Raw genomic sequence first — 21,270 nt, 5'->3', positions numbered from 1 at the left:
AAGAAAAAGAAGAAAGTGGACACCAACAAACCAAATATTCCAATTTAAAACGGGGTGCAGATTTAAAGAGAGAATTCTCAACGGAAGAATCTCAAATGGCCAAGAAACACTTAATGTTCAACAACCTTAGCCACTAGGGAAATGAAAGTCAAAACGACACTGAGATTCCATCTTACACTTGTCAGAATGGCTAAGATAAAAAACACAAGGGACAGAACATAATGAAGAGGATCTGGAGCAAGGGGACCAGTCCTCCATTGCTGGTGGGAGTGCAAACTTGTACAGCCATTTTGGAAGTCAGTGTGGCAGTTTTTCCGAAAACTGGGAACCAGTCTATGACAAGACTTACCTATATTGCTCTTGGGCAGAGGCCTCCTTTTTAACCTCATTCTGTGGCTACCTTTTCTCTATCAGGCTGTCCCTTTGGGTGAGAGAAACACATATTTCTCATGATATTAAGTAATTGAAAAGCCAGTTGGGGGGTACTTAGGCAAGTCATCAAACATCCTTGTAGGAAAAATCAAGCCTCAGGGAGCTAAAAGAGATAAGATTCCATTTTCTTTCTAAATATTTTCAAATAAGATAGTGAACTATTTCAATTCACTGTCAGAAAGAAAACTATTTCTTCAATCAAATCTATATCCTTCATGCCAGAGTGTGAAACAGGTTCTTTCTATTTCTGTGTTTCATTGATTTGCAGAAAAAGACAATTATCTTTTTTTTTTTTTTTATGGTTACTTTTGTTTTAATTCCTGGGGGCATGCTGTCATTTTGCCAAGGAATCAAAGAATTGTTAAAACAAAACAAAACAAAAAAAACCAGCCAGACTCATTTTTATAATATAGAAATGGACACAATTTGTTTTAGACATTATCAGTAGTAAAACAGAAACCACTCGTTATCTTTTATGTAACATTTCACTTAAATCTAGATGGTCAAGTGTGCTCATATTTTACTTTCTTACTCCTTTCTCAGGAGCTAGTAATTGATAATGTTTTACTAATTTGTAGAAAGCATTTTAATGTCACATATCTTTTTAGTAAAACCAGGTCAAAATACGCAAGCACTGATTTTCCTGTAGGTATTGCTATATATATATATATATATATATATATATATATATATATATATACACACACACACACACAAATTTTTAATGTATTCTTATAACATATATACATATGTGTTATTAAAAATTTTACTTTAACACATTCTGATGTTTTTCATTTGAAATAAAATACTTATACTTTCTCAATTCAATTCCTCAGAATTAACATTTATACCATGGTTCTGATTCAACACTTATATATCTTTATAAATGCCTTTTCCACTCATGGAGCTGTTTTATTTATTCATATACTTTGTTACAAAATGAGCAAGAACACTGAGTTGTCGTGGTAATGTGATTGTTGGCGTTATATATGACAGAATAATTCTCAGATACAAAACAAAGTATCTTTGGATGGTGGTATGGGAATAGAAAAATCAGAAAAATACATCAATTTAAACTATGGTCGGGTGTAGTGATGGACAAATTCCCATAGTACACATTTCATTCGTCCATTTCTATCAGCTCTTGTTATAATATTCCCTTAACATATGAGTATGAAAAATAGTTCAAAACTCTGCTTGACTCATTGATGGGTATGTCTGATGATTGTTTTTTAAATATCTGTGCATTGATTTTTTTTATTAAAATTAACCATTCTGCTTAAGCCAAGTGTTGACCTAAAATATTGATGATGTTGAATTCATGATTGTTATATGTAGATGTGCAATTTGTACTATATGCACAGACCATGGAACCTTTGCAACCTATGTAGGACAGTGTATGTCATTTCCCATTAAGCCATAATGAGTTGTGTTTGATGTATGTGTGGTCAAGTTAAGCTGTTGAGGCTTGCTAGAGATGCTGTATGAAATAAGTATGAGTTGAAACCCTATAATGCAGAAACAGGAAAGAAAGAGGGTTATATATAAAGATCAATTTTTTTGTGCTCCCTCTTCAGTCCCATTCTGAATGTGTTCTACTTTGTTTTGAAGTCTTTCATTCTGATGACTAAAGTAAAATAAAATAGAGTTCAGGGTGAAAGACTGCATTTTATATCCTTTCTTTTACATGCTATTTTGTCTCATTTAACTCAAAATATAAATAAGTAATAACAAAGGCAATCATTATAAAACATTAAAAATAATGTTTTTTTCTTATCACTGTAAGTTAAAATAAATTATAATTTCATTTTTTTTGGCCAGTCAATGTTTTATAATTTTATTATCAGTACTGTATATTTCATCTTATAATATTAAGGTAAGTCACTAGTACGTAATATCTATCAATCTGATCAAATTATTCATGTGTTATTTATAGTTCATTTTAAAGACACATTAGCTGGATAATCGACTGACAGATAAAGTACAGATCATTATAGTATAAAAATAGTATTTATACCAATTTTTATGTTTTTATGTTCTTTTCAATTTTTACTATGGAAACGCAAATAATTCAAACATTTATGAATATAATACCTTGATTATGAAAGGAAAGAGATAAATTTTATGCCAAACATCAAAGAAGAAAAGATACAATTCTGAAATAATTTGGTCCCCAATATTAAACATGGTATTATTTATAGCTTTGCTATAAAGTGATTGACTTGCAACCTACAAACCTTGAAAATCAGTATTATCTTTTTTATCCACATTTTACAAATGTGAATATCAAGTCTTCATGAATGTTTGCCCAATGTCCCAAATGTTTAGCCAAGTTAAAAGCTCCTTTTAAGAGCTTCCTTTTGTTTTTTCAGCACCTGAATACACACACACACACACGCACACACACACTTATATTTTTAATAAGTTGGCTTGCAGCTCTGTCAGTTTCTCAACAGTGTTTTGGAAACTTGTATATTGGTATTTATGGGGTTCACCAGATATTATGTCATTGAATTTTCATAAGCATCTAGTGAAAAAGATCAATATATGCTATAATTTCTGTATAATTTCACATGCTATTCTAGCTGGGTTTCCTACTTATATTATTTTTAATTATCATTTTCTACAAGTAGCATATTTGGCTAGAAATGCTTAACTATCATTTCCACTGTCATTCCCATAGTTACTATAAAATAAAATATGTTATAAAATACCAACTCCTCTGTGCCTTGATATAGCCTGAGTCTTGTGCCATTTTGGATATACATAAGGTTTTCAATTATTATTATGAACATTTGAATTATAACTTCCATACTTTTTGCTACAGAACTCATCAAACATCATACCTCATTAGGCCATCAGAAGAGAACTTTTTAAAATTCATTGCCTGCTATTAGTTAATTTGCGGAACATTTTGAGAATATGATTAACCAGTACTGTAAAGACATTTTAAAATCTATTACAAATTCTTTCTGAGAATTGTTTTCCAAAGATCTCATTTGTAATAAAGCCATACAAACATTTATGAATAGTAATAACTTTGGGTTTTGGTTATAAGTTTAATAATAGAAAGCTTTAAAACAATTGATGCCCGTCTTTCTTATTTTAATCAGGCAATGGAGAAGATATAGAGATTATTTTCATGTTTCAATATGCACACTCACTGGACTATAATCTACCTATAAGGTTTTTAATAAAATAAATAAAAATAATAACAAATTGGATTACTTGGGATTTATGCTTTGGTATCCAATTTGTAAATAAGGAACAACTTTAAAAATGAATTTACTATTGTAAGATTACATTAATATCCGGTGTTTGTAAACTGTATGTCATTTGCTCATATATTAAGATCGATTCTACAGCTTAACCAGAAAAATCACTAATGAAATTATCTAAATAAATGGGTCTGAAAATGTCTTGGGGGTTAAAAGTACAGAAGATCTAATAAGTTTGATTCTCAGAACCCATCTTGGGTGGCTCACAACATCCCATAACTCCACATTCATGGAATCTAATGTCTTCTGGTGTTTAGATGTACCTGTAATAATGTGAACATACCTTTGCACGTGTGTTTGAAGGCAATCAGGATTACTTAGGAAAACTTCTGTCTCCATCACTTAAGATCTAATCTTTTCCCAATTCAGACACAATTATTTAAGAATTATCTTTATCAAATTACTTCTGCTTGTCAATATTCTCTATTAAAATAAACTTTCTGAAGAAAGGTGAGATCAGAAAAATTCCTGGGAATTTGGACTGCTCTTCAGTATCGAGAGGGAGGGGGAATGGAGTGGGGGGAGGAGAGAGGAGTGCGGATAGGGGGAGGGAAGTGGGGGGAGGGCAATATTTGGGAGGAGGGGAGGGAAATGGGAAATGGGGAGCAGGTGGAAATTTTAATTAAAAAAGAATAAAAATAAATAAGTAAAAAAAAAAAAAAAAAAGAATGAGTATTTAGGGGGCTTTTTGACAGCACATTTGTTAGCCAGAAATCAGGAGGTTCTCCTTAGGTCCTGGGACCACAGCAGATTTAGAGTGTAAGTCCATTATAAAGTATAAATTTGACACCTATTACATATCATTTTATGGCTGATTTTTTGAAATTTGCTATCCTGTTATTTGCATTGCCTTAGTCTACCTCATACAACATTTTCTTATTCATTCTTTACTTGAGAGTATGTCTATGTTCCTTCTCTCAAAGGATGACGAGTGTGTTTTGTTTATTTTAAGTGATTCTGATTTGAAAAAGGTTGATGAAAATTCTATGCTTTTGAGTCTTAGAAGTTATAGCACACCTGTTTGTTTTATTTTCTGTTGGTTGTTTTCCATCTGAGGTCACATTGTGTCCGTGTGTCCATGCAAATTTTAATTCATATTCCCTGTGAAAATTCCATGAAGAATGACCCAGCAGCTCGACAGAAAAGTTATTACAATTGTGCATGATTTTTGCTTTGTGACTTCTATGACGGCTAAGTCAGCACAAGTGAAAGTAACTCTGCCATATTTGAAAGAGCTAAATATGGAAGAAGTTACAACATTTTTCTTGGCCTTTGTTAATTGAATCACTTGATGAACACACATTTTAATTTTACCTAAGTAATTCCTTTAGAAAGTATGTGTTTTCATTGTTTCTAATTCTGTGTGGATCCTTTAGAGTCTTGAACAAATGAGGTTCCCTTGTTCTATCATTATGGGTGGTTTTGGAAAGTCTTATTTATTTGCACTCTTAGGAAAACATGAAAAAAAAACTGCTCTGTCAAGAACAAAAGTGTTAATTATAAAAATAATTAATTGATGTAATAATGAGTAACAAAATGAAAACTTTCATTTCTATTTTAGATGGAAGGAATTAATTAAAGTTGAGATTTCAATTACATTTTAGCGAGACATTTTCTTTAAATTATTGGTAGCACTGTTTCGGGTATTTAAGAGACTTATTTTGTTCCATTTTTACTCTAAAAATTTAAAAATCGACTTACTCTCGAATGCTGCTTTCAGAACATCACAGAATAGCATACCTGGACAAAGGAAGCTGGATCCTCGGAAACATCAATCAAACGGGCTACTTTAGAGTTAACTATGACCTAAGGAACTGGAGATTACTGATTGATCAATTAATCAGGAACCATGAGGTACATCCGTGATCTACATATCCGTGATCTGTTTTGAAGTGTGAATACCTGTCATTATAATGATCAGAATTACTACCCCCATCCTCTCTTTTTTCCTAACTGGCCTCATAGGTGCTTTCCGTCAGTAACCGTGCGGGCTTAATCGATGATTCCTTCAGCCTGGCCAGGTAGGTTTTACTCTGGATCTCCATAATAAAAATACATGTTGGTAAGATTTTTCACATTAATTTAAATTATATATTGTATATTTGTATTTATAAATGATTCCTTTTTTATGATATTTTTGTTTGTGTCTGAACTATACTCAGTGCCATAAATCAATAATAGCCATAGGGTATTTCCTATACAGAAGCTTTATCAATCGCACGGCTAGTTCAGTTAAACACTCTGCAGGTTTTTGTAATCTCTTCATTAATGAACTCGACACTGTGACCATTGTGCCAGTCTAACTTTTGCTAGAAAACACCTTTAAGCATTAGCAACGTTATTCCTCACAAATGCTAGGGTATTTTTAATTTTAAAACTACATTTGAATATTATTCACTATGAAAAGTCTATGCTGCAAGAGAGAAACAAGTATTTTACAACATACCTACCATTTTCCAAAGGTTTTTATTGATTTAATTATAATAATATTTAGTGACTTTCATAATTATATTTATAATCTTAAAAAATGAGTCATTTCCCTGCCTAGTCATCAAATGAAAGAATGGTCATTGCGATATTTACAAAATTTGGATACAGCATGATAAAATAGACCCTATCCTCTAATGCTTTGTCATATTTAGTAAGTTTTTTTAAGTTAATAATCTTTTTTTTGAAAGATTCAGATCAAAATGTGGTGATATGTCGTTATTTTAATTTATCATAGTTTGCTACATTTTCCCTAAATGTATGAATCTAGTTACTTCTGTTTGTGCATATGTGAACACAAGACTTGACTTAGTAATAGATATTTATTCATTCATGAGATCTATGAAACTGCTTTTATAGTTTATGTGCTCGATCAAATTTCAGTTCTCTTGCATATGTTAAAAATAATCCATTCTTTGTGGCATTCTAATCCATCAGAACTGATGAGCTTTCAAGTAGAGCATTTGATAATTATAAAATTGAAGGTCCACAACCAGCTTAACTAGATTGTTGCTGCTGCTGCTGTTATTGTTGTTGTTGGTGGTGTGTGTGTAAACAAGCAATGTCCAAAAGGAAGTTTTTACAGGACATGTACAAGGTACTGTTCTATACAAACAGAGTACAAAAACAAACCAACTCTGAAATTTGCTTTCATTATTATCTTGAAGAATCATAGAACCACCACTAATTCCCCCCCCCCCCTTTTTGGCATGCCATGAGGGGCCAAACTCTGCTGCGGACACAATCTTGTCTGTCCTTCACTGAGAATACCCCAAAATGATTGTCTACAGGGAAGTTTCTATAAAGATCATTAAGGCTCATTGGGAAAAAATAAATAAATAAAAGCTTACCATGGAAGCCTGGTTACCTGAGTTTGATTCTCAAAACCTACAATAGAAGAAAACTGGATAGTCAAATTGTCCTCTGACCTCCACACATGGGTGCCATGATCTGTGTCCACCTGAACTCACCATACACTGCATATCACACACACACACACATAACAATAATGAATAGAAATTCAAAAACATACTGAATAACCTGAGCCATTAGTTAAGCAAAGATGAGTAACAGCCCGTCCATGCTGCTACACCATTTTAGTATGGAAAAACACAGAACAGTAGAGATGAACAAAGGCCTGTCAAGAGAGTGATATATGAAGATAATGGTTAAGGTATATAGTTTGCTCTGCAGAAAACCTCGAAGAAAATATGAGGTCTACAAAAATTATTTTTACACAGGTTTAGAGAGTTCAGTAAATCATAGGTTCAGTAAATCATGAGAGTATGCTTATGATTACAGTAATACTTCATTGAGATAGAAGCAGAAAAAGAGGAACGTGTTGAACAAAAAGAATGAAGGATTAGTAGCAAAAACAACAATAAAAACCCTACTAGGAGCAACTAATTATTAATTATACAATCTGTGCAGAAATCTCCCTGTTTTCATAAAGTATAGGCATCTCTCCTTTTAATGTCAGAGTAATTTCAGGACTCTCCCCAGACACCAGAATCTGTGGGTGTCCGCAGTCTTTTATAAAATGACATACTACTTACTTATAACCTGTGCACATCATTAAATGTTCCCTACATTTTTACTTACTCCCTAGTATAATACAAATACTATATAAACTGTTGTGTAGGAAATAATGACCAGAAAGAATATGTATGAAGACCCTAAAGCTTTGATATACATATAATCTTGTTATTAATTATGCAAAAGATGAAAAAACCCTTAAGTATCATTGACTTTATATTTACACTCTGTTCTACTGTCCATGAATTGTTTCATTATGAGAATGAAAGTAAATAAATAGAAAATAACATATTTCTGCAAATACAGTCTATCTACTTGGACTTAAGTATTACTTATATTTTATGTACTCAAATACATATTCCATTGTTTAAAAATCCTGTTTATATCAATCTCTTTCAAGCACAAGGGTAAGTCAGGTATTCCTTGGCCTCTGAAAATAACAAGGGGAAAAAGACACAAGCAAGTTACAAACAAAGCTGAGGCTTTGGGTTAGTTGACCTCTTTGGATCTTAGCAAATGCATCCAAGCACTCTGCTTGCCATGGCTATTTCATAGTAGGGACTTGGGGTTAAGAGGGATTAAGTCACATAGCTGTGGTTGTACAGATTCTGAGTGCATGCGTATTGGGAAGGTGGGTGCTGGTTACCCAACAATACCACAGCAGAGTTCATCAGTTCAAAGCCATGTGAGGTTGGAATTCTCATCTATAAGATCCTCTTTATCTCTTTGAATTATTATTCACTCAAACAGAAAACAAACAAGTGGAAATATTTAGTTTCTGCCCTTGAGTATAAGCTTGTATCTCCTTCCATGGAAACTAAAGATGTCTCTTTATTGCACAGTATGCTTCTGGCTTCCTGGTAGTTCTTGCATGAATCAAAGGAGAGTGCTGTGTGTCATCTTTGTGGTTACTGTCACTTCATTTAACGTCTGGTACAGAATTATGCTATTTATGTAATTATAAATTTAGCAAGCTAGAAACTTTCATGTCACTATTTTGATGAAATTAGCTAAAATCTATCATTAAGTTTTGCTAGTTTTTAGCTGTTTAAATACAGAGCCAGTGTTGTTGTGTATAGCTGCAATCCCAGAACTTGAAAGATTGAGGTAGGAGGATTGCTCTGAGTGTGGTATCTGCCTGGGATACTCAGTGAGTTCCAGACAAACCTGTGATTCAGAGTAACTATGTCCCCCAAAATAAGATGAGCAAAAACAAAGCAAAAGAGATTTACTTGTACCCTCTAGTAATAAATGGTTTAGAGCAACAACGAGACAGTGCCAAGACTTAATTTCACTATTTCTACCACCTACCACTGCTTTATCTTCCTCAGAGGTAAAATTTGGAAAATTTAGTATATATTATACCAGACATTTTCCCCCTCCAAACCTTTATGCTGTTAAATTTTAAAATCATGAAAAGAGATTTATTCTCTCCTCTGACTCATTTGTAAAAATAAACCTTGGAAGCTTTTCCATCACTTGTGAAAGTCTTCTTATGATGCAGTCTACGGCAAGTACCCTGGACTAGTTTTCTGCTGTGGCATCTGAGGATGGAAAAGCATAATATCTTTGAAAACAGTCAAGGAAGTGCATTTTGGGGTCTTTCTTGGTCAGTTTACCCTGTCAATCACATGGAAGGTCCAATTCCCTCAAATTCTCCATTATAGCAAAAGTATAATTATTTAAAATTTTATATTTTACTAAGTCAAACTATTGCTTATAAGTCATCAATTCCCAGTCAAAAGAAGTTGTGTTTTATCTTGCATGTTTGCTATCTGTATCTTTCTTTCTGTAAAACATCACTTAGTTAAACACAGAAACTACAAACTTAATTGAAAGCAAACAGAAATCTTTTTGCTTCTGTGCTTTCTTTTTTTTGGAGTTATTATTCCATTTAGTAACATCTGTCTTCAATATTTTCTCTGTCATTACACTGAACTTTCATACTTCATGGTATTTCATCCTACATCAAGCAAAATATTCTGGTTTTCTATAAATTTTATTTTGTTTTCTATTCATCTTTCCGGTTCTCTTTCCTTAATCAATTTGTATGCATTGTATGAAAAAGGATTCATTTTTTTAAAGATTGTTTAATTTGTTACTAATTATTTCATTTGTATTTGCTTAAAGATACTTTCTTTTTTATGTTTGAAATATCTTTATCTTATAAAAGATCATGTTAGTGAATTAGTTTGATTTTTGTTACATTGTCACTATGCTTTTTTATTTATTGGTGACACAGCTTCTTTGTCATTTTAGATTTATAATTATTGTATGGGATAAAATATCTTTTCTTATTCAACTTTTACATTTTATATAAATCATGGAGTCCTGCAAGAGATATACATTGGGCTATAAGTGAGTAGATAATCATTACATTATGTTATTTTTCTATTGGCAGTGTATTATTAATTGCTATTTGTTCGGGTCTGTTGGTGAAGTACTATGCTTTGAGAAACATAGGTTGCCTTTTTTTTTTGTATTAAAGATACATGCTGCTGCAAGCAATGACACCATTTCTGTACCCAAACATCTTTGTTTCATTTCTTTCTATTTAATGGAACTTTTTGCAACATGTTTTTTTGTTACCGCATTTACGTCTTCTGCATGACTCATTTGTTCCTTGTTTAAGGGTTCTCTTATAGCACAGGTGTTAGACATTTCTTCATTTAATGCAGAAAATAGTAGCATGATTGGAGAAAGCATAACTGCTCTAAGAATCCGCAGGATGGGAATGGCTTTCCTACTTTCATAGATGGTTGTTTAGATACAACATTCTGCCCTTTCCTAAGGCAATGGGCATAGAATCAGCTGGAAATACCTTGCCTGATAGGCCTTTTGTCATGGCCTTTTCACTCAGATTTGGAGATGAGAGGATTCCAGGGGGTTTGAAAAGACTGATCAAGGGTCCTGATTCCCTCGATGCTATCTACTGCTTTGTGGATTTTGATTGCATGAGGGTATTTAAACTTAGAATTCTTTCTTCCAGCCCAGTCCTATCTATTTTGAAAGAGTTGTTTGTTTTGCCATAAACGCCTTTATGTTAAGAACTAATTGAGAATAGGATTGATAGCTACAGCAAAACCCTGTCTTGAAAAACCAAAAAAAAAAAAAAAGTTAATATGTGGTGGTTAGGATTATTTTATTAATTTTAAATTTATTTATCTATCTATCATCTATTTTTTCATTTATTTTGGTTTTTGGAGTTAGGGTTTCTCTGTGTAAAAGCCCTCGCTGTCCTGGAACTTCTTTTGTAGACAAGGTTAGCCTCAAGCTCACCAAGATCCACCTGCCTCTACCTCCCAAGGGCTGAAACCAAGGGCATATGCTACCATGCCCAGCTGGGGTTATTAATAATAACAGAACACTGGTTCCTACATGCAGTTTCTTGTACTAACTGGACACAGAGAGAAGTGTGATTCCCTAGCTATTTCATTAGACTCCCTTGACGGAAGTATTCATGTATGTTTATGCTTTTTACTTATTTTTGATTAAGCCACTGGTTTGCATGTGCAAAAGAATTAAATTAAATCCTAAAAGTGATAAAATTGTTTATTACAAAATGAGATTTATTGTTGGCTCTATGCTTCCAGTCCTCTTCCCTGAATAAAAGTCATTATAATGGTTTCCCCAGTATCCTCCCAACCTTTGTTCCCAGTGGAGGCGTTTCCATCCTATGTGTCTGTAACTCAGAGTGAATCTTTTCATGAGATTCATGTCCATCCCCCAAAGAGCACACCTCTCACATCCCTAGACTGTGGGCTCTAATTATCTATTTGTCATCCGCTGCAAATGCACATCTTGAGACACACAAGAGAGTCACCTTGAAGCCTGCTTTGGTTCAGACCTTTCTGCATGCAATTATTTAAAAATCCATATCCAAAGGGTCTCTAAATTGGGCTTAGTTTTTACAATGCATTGCCACAGATACATGTTAAAAATAGTCTGAGAGCATTTTCAGGACATTTTACTGTAATGAGCTGGGAGTCTTGAGTTTTCTTTCTTTTATAACCTGGTAAAAACTCAGACTTTATTTCTGGATTTCTCTAGCTATGGCTGTTCTATTCCTCCAGGCAAATGTTGGTTTGCTCAAGGTTAGACAATGGGTTAACATATTCCTTTGAGCTGTCTTTAGAAACCTGTTGAGGGTGGAGTCACAGATGTTGTCCTTGGGAAAGGGATTTAAGTGAGGCTTTGTACCCTCTACTTCTGAGACATAGCCATCTCCTGAGGTATTAAGGTTGGCCCTGTGGCTCTTGAGAATGGCAACTTCCTTAGAGATTTTTAAATCACGCTGCATTAAATCAGAAGCAAATTTGTAACCTTCCCATGCCAAAATTTGTATTTCAGCTCTGTAAGGGGGAAGGTTTTAATATTAATGTCTAATGTCTGCAAGTGCTGAGTGGAAAGCAGAAAAGAGAAATTTTGACATCACTTCATAGGTTTGATCCATTTTCATTGCAAACATCTTGTTCTCTTTAGTTATGAACTTGGGTGGATGTCTGTAGGTTACATGATTTTTTTTTTCATTTAAGCAGTCTTTTTGTGATAATCAGTAGTTTAGGTTACCAAACTGTAGTGCAATTATATTTGAATAAGTTTGTGTATTTGTGTTCTTCAGTAGCTCATGAATTAAAAGCTATCTTATAATTTTATATCACATGCTTTCTGTTGTATATTCCCAGTGTAGTTGTACTCCCTCGACATATGTGACAAAAACTCCCTGTTCCTCTGGTTTCTATTTTCTTTTTGCACCCTCTTCTTTAATCATCCCTGAGCCTTAGGTGCAGGAATTGTGTGGTAGATGTATCACTTGGGACTAGACTTCACAACTCTGCATTTTTGTTGGTTGTGGTTTTTAGTAATGGCCTCTGCCTGGTGCAAAAGGAAGTTGATTCATGGGAGGTGACGACTACACTTATCTGTGGGTGTAGAGGCAAATATTTGGAATGTAGTTAGAAATTGTGCTGGTTTTTTAGTAAAGTGGTGGTTGTAGGTTCTCTTTCCATGACTTCATGGGAGATCTATGACTTCATTAGCCCTGGGTACTTCCAATAGCAGGAATTATCTTTTTCCTTGTTGAGTTCAATTAAACAACTACTTGTTATTGCCAAGGCATCTGTGCCACTATTGCATGGTTACGATTATTGTGCCACACTGCTAATTATTTTCGTTCATAGCTATCATAGTAAGGCTGCTGATAGTTTACCTCCTTTGGAAGACTGAATGGAAGTTTTATAGTTCTATGCCATGTAGTCTGCAGGGAGGAGATTTGCAGTTCAGTTCCAGCTCAGGGGCCTTTGGGCCCTGGGTCAAAGTACATGCTGCCTTCAGGAATAGGGACTTACCTATACCTTTGGGGTACAACCAAGGGCAATAGCAACAACATAGAAAGTTTTGGAAGTTTGGAAAACACAACTCAAAAGGGGGATTTTCATGTCTGATGCTGGAGATTCTGGTAGATGCTCTATGATATTGTCAGCCCAGAGGGGAAAATTTTGTTTATACTATGTATGTTTAGTTCTTTATACAATGAGCTACAAGCAATGTAGGAATTTTATGCAGATAATCTCCCTGTCTTATTTTGCAGCTTGGGTTGTCTGAGAATCTTCGTTGAAGCATTGCTTCACTTCTCTGGAAAGCACTCTCAACTTTTGTTACATTGCTCTAAGAGGGAGGAGCCTAGTGAATCTGGTCAGTTTCAGGGGCTTCCTGAACATAAGGAGTTTTACTGCTAGATGGAATGCTTCAGTCTTGGGGGGAAACTGTTATACAACATCTCCTTAGGAAACCCGTGCCTCAGCATGGTGCCTGCTTTCCAACCAGCTACAGTCATCTGCACAAGCATGGACATAGCCAGTAAGCATCCTGGGCTTTAGGGTCTCAATTATTGCTTGTGACTGTTTATTTGGTTAAGATTACAGTGTTTAAAGGTTACTTTCTATTCTTTTCATATAAAAAAATAAACACAGATTTCTCAGTCTATGCATTCTAGAAATTCACTGCTGCTTGTCGTTTTTTTAATTTGTCATATATTTTGAATACTCAGCCTTGTCTTTTAATTTGATTTCTCTTCCTAATTAGTAAGAACCTTGGCTATCAAGATAGACGAAATTGGAATTCTTACTCTATGAATCACTGACAGTTTGATTAGGAGTTTTTATGAGGATTAAAGTAGATCACATATGTAGTGGCCTAGCATAACTAATTAGCATACCTCAGAAAGGCTATTTCTGTTCTGTGCCCTTCTACATTTCGGGTGCACACAGCATTCCAGAATAAGAATGTACCTCGTCTTTCTTTGCTGCGGTTCGTCTTGTTTTTCGCATATCCATTGATTTAATTATTTAAGTTCATTTTCCCCAGAATATCCCAAACACCATAGATTCATCCTGCCATTGACTCTGAAAGGAAATAGAACAGGTGAAGGATAGTTGTTTCTCCTTTGGCCGAAGATCGTGGAACCTGTGTACATTCAGGAAAAAAAGTGAGAAGTTAAATAGGAATCCATTCAAAACATGACTCTGGTTTCTCAGAGTAGAAAGTGAAAATATTTTGGTGGACCTCATCTATTCAAAAGCTAAGCTCACTCTTTATTTTGGGTGGGGATCGTGACAGGGTTTCTCTGTTACAGTCCCAGCTGTCCTGGAACTTGCTTTGTAGACCTTGCTAGTCTCGAGCTCGCAAAGAACTTCCTACCTCTGCCTCCCAAATGCTGGGATGCATGGGATACAACCGGACTCTCTGAACATGGCGGACAATGAGAGCTGACAAGAGGCCAAAGACAATGGCACGGGGTGTTGATCCTACTTCAGGTTCTGGCTTTGTGGGAGATTAGACAGTTTGGATGTTCAACTTCCTAGATCTGGATGGAGGGTGGAGGACCTTGGACTTTCCACAGGGCAGGGAACCCTGACTGCTCCTGGGACTGGAGAGGGAGGAGAAGAGGAGTGGGGGGAGGGGGAGAGGGGCGGGAGGAGGGGGAGGGAAATGGGAGGCGGGGAGGAGGCGGAAAAATTTTTTTTTTCAATAAAAAAAAAAAAGGTGTATGCAATCACCACCCAGTTTAAACTTATTTTTTTGACATTTGACCTAGCAATGTAAATTTTTACTTCCTTACTGTTTTTTAATTAAAAAGTGAATTTCTTTTTTTTTTTTTTTTGGGTTTTCGAGACAGGGTTTCTCTGTGGTTTTGGAGCCTGTCCTGGAACTAGCTCTGTAGACCAGGCTGGTCTCGAACTCACAGAGATCCGCCTGCCTCTGCCTCCCGAGTGCTGGGATTAAAGGCGTGCGCCACCACCGCCCGGCCTAAAAGTGAATTTCTATAGAATATATTTGATCACATATTTTTCCTCCCTAAAAATCGATCTCCCTGACCATAGAATTTTATTCTCTCTCTCTCTCTCTCTCTCTCTCTCTCTCTCTCTCTACTTCCTCTACTTCCTCTCTCTCTCTCTCTCTCTCTCCTCTACTTCCTCTCTCTCTCTCTCTCTCTCTCTCTCTCTCTCTCTCTCCCAACAATAAAGCTAACAACTATATACTGATTTAGCAAAATAGCAGTAGTAAGGTTTCCTTTAAAAACCAAGACAACGTGAGCCATGGGTGGATTACAGTACCAGACATATAATCCTTCCCATTGTGTGGTACTTAAATTCAACCTGCAGAATATTAATAACCACAGATATAAGTGCCACCACACTAGAGATGCTTGCTCAGCCTTGCTCATTGCTTTGCTATTCATAATAACTAGGAAATAGAAACAACTTAAACATCCTTCATTTGATGAATGGATAATGGAAATGTACTACATATACATTATGAGATACCATTCATCTGTAAAACAATGACATCATGGAATTTGCATATAAGTGCTAGAAATAGGAAATATAGGACAGAGTAGATAAAGCAGACTCAGAGAGACCAATGTAACATGTCCTCTCTTATTTATGGATCCTACCTCTGAATCTTTACATATGGATATGTAACATGGAATAACTGCAGAATCTAAGGAACTTAAAAAGTGTCACAGGGTGGCAGAGCTCAAGAGAGTGGGCCAAAAGGTACATAAATATTTACAAAGGTTATATTTTCTCAGTCAGTTCTTCCCCTTATTAACACATAATTATCTTCCTTACTTGGAACGATTTCATTTGGCTTACTTAATCAGATAGCAAAATACCCACATCAAGTGATTAGAGTGATTCATTTGTCTGGTGTATTGACCTCTCTTCTGATAGCTACTCCCTCTGTGGATGAGTCTTTGCCAGTGAAGTTTGTTTTCTAGAGACAACAGATCTAGGTTTTTACCCAATCAGATAGTCTATCTCTTTCAAATCATTACTCGAGGCTACATTTGTAGTTGAGTTTTTTTTTAATTTAAATTTTTAAAATCATTTTACATACCTAATACAGTTCCCCTAACCCCTCTCCTCCAACTTCAACTACCCTCCAAACCCAACCTTACCCCCAACCTACCCCCTCATCCCTCCTCAGAAAGGGTGAGGTCTCCCAAGGGGAGTCAACAAAGCCTGGCATTTTAAGTTGAGACATTTGATACCTGATTTTTCTGCTTGATTGAAATATTGTTGGTTCTTTTTCTTTTCTTCTCCCCTATTAGTATTAGAGACCCAGTTTTAGTCTGGTGGACTTGCTGGATCCCTGCCTATCTCTCATTTGTTTTTGGTTTTTTTTGTGTGTGTGTGTTTTCAATGAAATTTCTTTACTCCTGTGGTCTCATGATTTAGACTCTCTTTCTTCTTACTTTTCTGTCCACAGTGTTTCTCGATCTTTTTTCTGTAGTGCCAGCTTGATGGTCATGGATTCCCTTAGCTCATGCATATCTTGAAATGAGTTATTTTCTCCATCAATTTTACAAATGGTTAATGTGAATTTAAAATTAAGGTAACCAGCACTGCTCTGAATTGTGTTGTATACTATATCTAGATGTGTATAGAGATCTTTTGTATAATTATCTTTCTTAGGAAGCATGCCAAACTGCAAAAAATAACATCAAAACTGTTTATAGTATTTCTCTATAACTCATCATGCCAAATTACCATCAGCTGGATTTTTATCATAATGCAGAAAGGCTTCCATAATAGAGATAATTACAAATAAATGTTTCACATTGTATTTTTTTATGAGAAGGTGATAATGGAAGAAAATGAAAAGGAAAAAAAAAAAACAGTTTCAAGGTTTTGTGGCGTGAAAAACATAGGCACACACCTTTGCATATGGGCCAATTTTCAAATCCCTGGAGGATGTTTTGCAATCCATGATGGTATTATTAATTGCGTGTGATTTAAGCTCTTCTGTATGAAATGTTTTGGATGTCCTTACGTGAAGTAAAGTACTAGTGAAGAAGCCCTTGTGGATTTGGATGTCAGAAAACATTAGATTAGTCAAACCTAAATCAGGTATGCCAGAGATATTTAGTATACTTTAAGACTATAAGATCAGCCAATCCAAAATTTAAGAACTTGTGCTGAGCTGTGTGGAATCAGAACACTAGGGAGTCACAGACTGCAGTCTCCCTGCACATCTTATAATGCTTGATCCCCATCAGTTCATGTCTCTCAGGATGAGAGCTAGAAGCTTCAGACTGGGCAGCTCTTTGCTTCATTAGAGTCAGAATTAAACAGAAGTTCAGTCTCAAATCCTCAAGTCAACAGGTAGTAGAGTTAACAAGAAAGGGGAAAAAAAGAATGTAAAGTAAGAATGAAAATTCTAGTCTAGAAATCGACATTTGACAAAGGCCCAAAGAGAGCTACAGTTGATTGTCAGAGAGTTCATCATCAGATCTTAATGAGCGCACTTCCAATTAGGGCAAAGTTCATTGGGATGCGACACAAATCACAAAGTAGAATTCAAGATGAAGATTGCTTGGTTGTATATTCTCGGTGCTGAAGCATATGAGGCATCAGATGTGCAAGTTAAGGTGAAGCCGTGAATGCTATCTCCAGCTCACCGCCAAAACTATCCTTTACGGTCTCTCAACAGACAATGCAACTAAAATTAGTATAAAATATAATTATAACGCAGAATAATTATGTTCTTAGTTACTTGGTTTACTGAACTTTTAATGTTCTGCCTTTTTAGAGTTCTTTTTTACTTTCCCTATTTCCATTCCTTTATAAATTGTACTCTGTTGAGTATTGGTATTGATGGATTATCATGGATGTGTGGGAGATTGTGAAATCTGTATAAATATTATATTTCATTGCATATGAAAATGATATATAGGGCATTTCAATGAATCTTATGAACACTAATAAGTTGGTTGGCAGGTAGATGGTATCGCTAGATGATGGACAGATGATGCATACATGTGTCTGAAGGTAAGTGGGTGGAGGACATAGAGCTATCATATTCATTTAATGTTAAGATTAAATCACTATATGTGGCCTTATAAAGATTGTTTTGTCATTTTTAAAATACGGAGGATCATAACTTGATATTTCATTGAAATAAATTCGATTTTCTTCCTACAAGGAAGATACTGAGAGGCAAGAATTATACCCTTGAATTATATAAATCACATGTAACAATATACAATTCAAGTGCTATAAGCATTCTCAACCATTCACTTATTTCAACAATATGTCAAGTTTCAAGTGAGAAAGAGGGAAGTGCATATTTCTTCTTCGTTGGCTTGAATTTTTATCACTGTAACAAAATACAGATCCTGGTGAGACAATCTCTCAATATTTATTCACTTGGTTTGTAAATGCTATCATCATGTGGCAAGCATTTTTCACCTTTGATAAGCTAATTGGTTTTTAAAGTATGTGCATGATAGTAAAACAAATGGCTCTCTCCTTATCCTCTACAGCTAAGTGATTTGAGAGCATCTTTAACAAATGGGCCCTGGTTAAGTGGTAAGCAGTAAGATGCATGAGGAATACACCCTGGTGTCTTAAATGGGCTGGGGGCTTTTTTAAACTTTGGTACTCATTAGTAAGGATAATTCAGAAATGGCAAATTCTGTAATGCAAAATTAGCAGACATCAGCTTTTTGACACATGACAGCTTGGGACACCTATTGAATGCATAGGCATTCAAATATAAAGTTATAAAGTACAGAAATCTTCGTCTCAAATGACCTAGTCACAAGGACATTTAATCAGAAAGACATTGACTTTGTACCATGTGCTGGTGTGATCACTAGGATAAGTAGCAATAAGTTACAACAGCCAATATCTCACAGTTTAGTTGGGAGAGTGGTTAAGTAAATTTATCAAGCAAATAAGTACAGGTCAAATGGTGCCATTTGTAGAGAAAAATCATAAAGCCAGAAAAATAAATACTACATACAGAACCGTAGCTTATTGCAAATATGACAGTTAAAGGATCTTTCACTTTCTGGTGGATGCTTCATAGCAGTAGCAAGACAAAATTTTGGACACTGAAATCCTTTTCAAAGCAATTATATGTCCTGCCATCCCCTTGTTATTGTGTCTTCTTGGCCCATGTGATAGGTATTTATATAATCATTTTATTTTTACTTTTTTGTTTTCAGAATGTCATCATTTTAGTAATTATTTTTTAAAATTTAATTGGGAATTTAACACACATGCGAAGTGGATTCTGGTTACTGCAACTTCCCATTCCCTGGTACTTTCTACCAATGCTGTCAACCTCAGTTACTTCCCTACAAGTTCACACCGTTTTGCAGACTTCTGAGTTTAACTAGGATTGATGATAATAGGTATGGAACTGTCCCTTGTACCTCAGTGACCCTCTCAGTGGGTACATAATAGAAGACATTGGTGACCTTCTCCTCAGAATATACTCATGGTTCATTAGGGAAGGGTTAGGCTCCAAGAACCCTTCCTTAGTCTGTGACTCAATAATCACACGCTTGGTCTTGTAGCAGAGAAGGGCACCTTCTCTGCTGTGATATCATGCTTACAATGACTTAAGTCTTGCCCAGAAAACACCGTTTCACAACCCTTTGTCCTATCTTCTGACTCTTACATTCCTTCTTTTCCGTCTTCTACCATATTTCTCGAGTCTTGGCCAGGGTGGTATAAATGTGTATGTCCTGAGGAACACTCAGCCATCACTTATTCTCAACAGCCATGACTCTCTGTAATCACTGCCATTCCCTGAAAATAGAAGTTTCTCTAATTTAGGGTGAGTGTAGCATCTATTTAGGGATATAAACATAAATATTAGAAGTCAATTTGGGGTCATTTCTGCTTATCTAGCCAACAATTGTAAATTACAACTTAGAGTTTAAGACCTTTTTGGCTGTTTTTTTTTTTTTTTTCCTGTGTTCCTTTCCTTGGGAGAACTCTCAAATCTAATTGGAAAGTAGCTTGGGACTCCCATAACTGTCCTGCTGCTCTTGAACCAGGGGCCACATCTTGCCTGACAAGCAGATCTTGCAGTTAATAACATTTACAGATGCTTCTACTTATCCAGAATTGCCTTTCTTCTATGATAGCTAGTCATCAGGGACAGAGCATCCAACTTAGTTCCCAGCTTGCTTTTCTTGTCTCGTGCAAATTAGATGTTGCTGCTTCAATAATAGGTTCTTTTCATAAAGGTTTGGTGGGCAAAGAAAGAAGAAGCAGAACAAGAGCCTGTATTGTTTGAAGAGTCTCTGTATGGCTTGCCTGAACAACATTAGGCAGAGATAATGCTGTTCTGGAAACCCAAGAATCATTACATTAAAATGCCAACATTGTTGTACTCTTTACAAAATGATTATAATTTAATTATATCACTTCTCATTTTTTCTTTCCTCAACTCCACCTCATGTTCTCCTCTTGTTCTCTCTTTCATATTCATATCTATTTTTCTTTATTTGTTGTTACTTCAAAAGCAACCTTTAGAGTCTGGAATGATGGAGAAGGGTGCTTATTGCTCTTGCAGAGGACATGGATTTGATTCCCAGCACACAACCATTCATAACTCCAGTTCCAGAGATCTGATGTCCTCTTTTAATCTTAATAGGTACTAGGCCTGCATATGCTGCACAGATATATATGCAGGCAAAACACTCATAAAAATAAATCGAAATTTAACTTTAAAACTTTAATTTTTCATTATATATAATTAAATCAATATATATAATTATTGCATATATATGTAGTAATGTATATATACATAACAATTGTATATAAGCTATACATTGCATATATATATATTATATATATGCAATAGATATATGCATAACTGTCTCCAAAATTTAAGTATAAAATACTTCCTTTACCCTAACATAGTTTCTGTTTATTCCCACTCTCCAATATCTTTTCTTCATTCTAACCTTAGACAATAATTAATTTAATTGCTATTATTGATTTTTTCTTGCTAGATTCATAGTGCTTATAATAAATAAACTGATGTTTTACTTCTATTCACTATCATATTTGTGAAATTTATCCAAATTGCTGCATTATGGACAGTTTGTTTTTTGAAAGGATTACTTTTATTATCTCATGAGTATATCATGGTTTTAATTTTTCACTATCTGGTGCACACCAGTTTGCTTCAGTTCTGTAGTATTGCAAATAACGGTGCTATGAAAATT

The 21,270-nt window shown here is 35.0% G+C and overlaps 1 protein-coding gene across 1 annotated transcript in view; it reads left to right on the top strand.

Moving 5' to 3' along the window:
• Trhde (thyrotropin releasing hormone degrading enzyme) overlaps window positions 1–21,270 on the top strand; it is a 369,227-nt gene that overhangs the window by 274,793 nt on the left and 73,164 nt on the right. Inside the window, exons 11-12 of the mRNA XM_057758096.1 lie at window positions 5,431–5,564; window positions 5,676–5,731. Coding sequence (XP_057614079.1) covers window positions 5,431–5,564; window positions 5,676–5,731 — 190 coding nt within the window. The remainder of the gene's footprint in view (window positions 1–5,430; window positions 5,565–5,675; window positions 5,732–21,270) is intronic.

Source organism: Chionomys nivalis, chromosome 25 (assembly GCF_950005125.1).
Source record: "Chionomys nivalis chromosome 25, mChiNiv1.1, whole genome shotgun sequence".
Taxonomy (NCBI): Eukaryota; Metazoa; Chordata; class Mammalia; order Rodentia; family Cricetidae; genus Chionomys; species Chionomys nivalis.
This window is presented reverse-complemented; position numbering and strand designations above follow the sequence as displayed.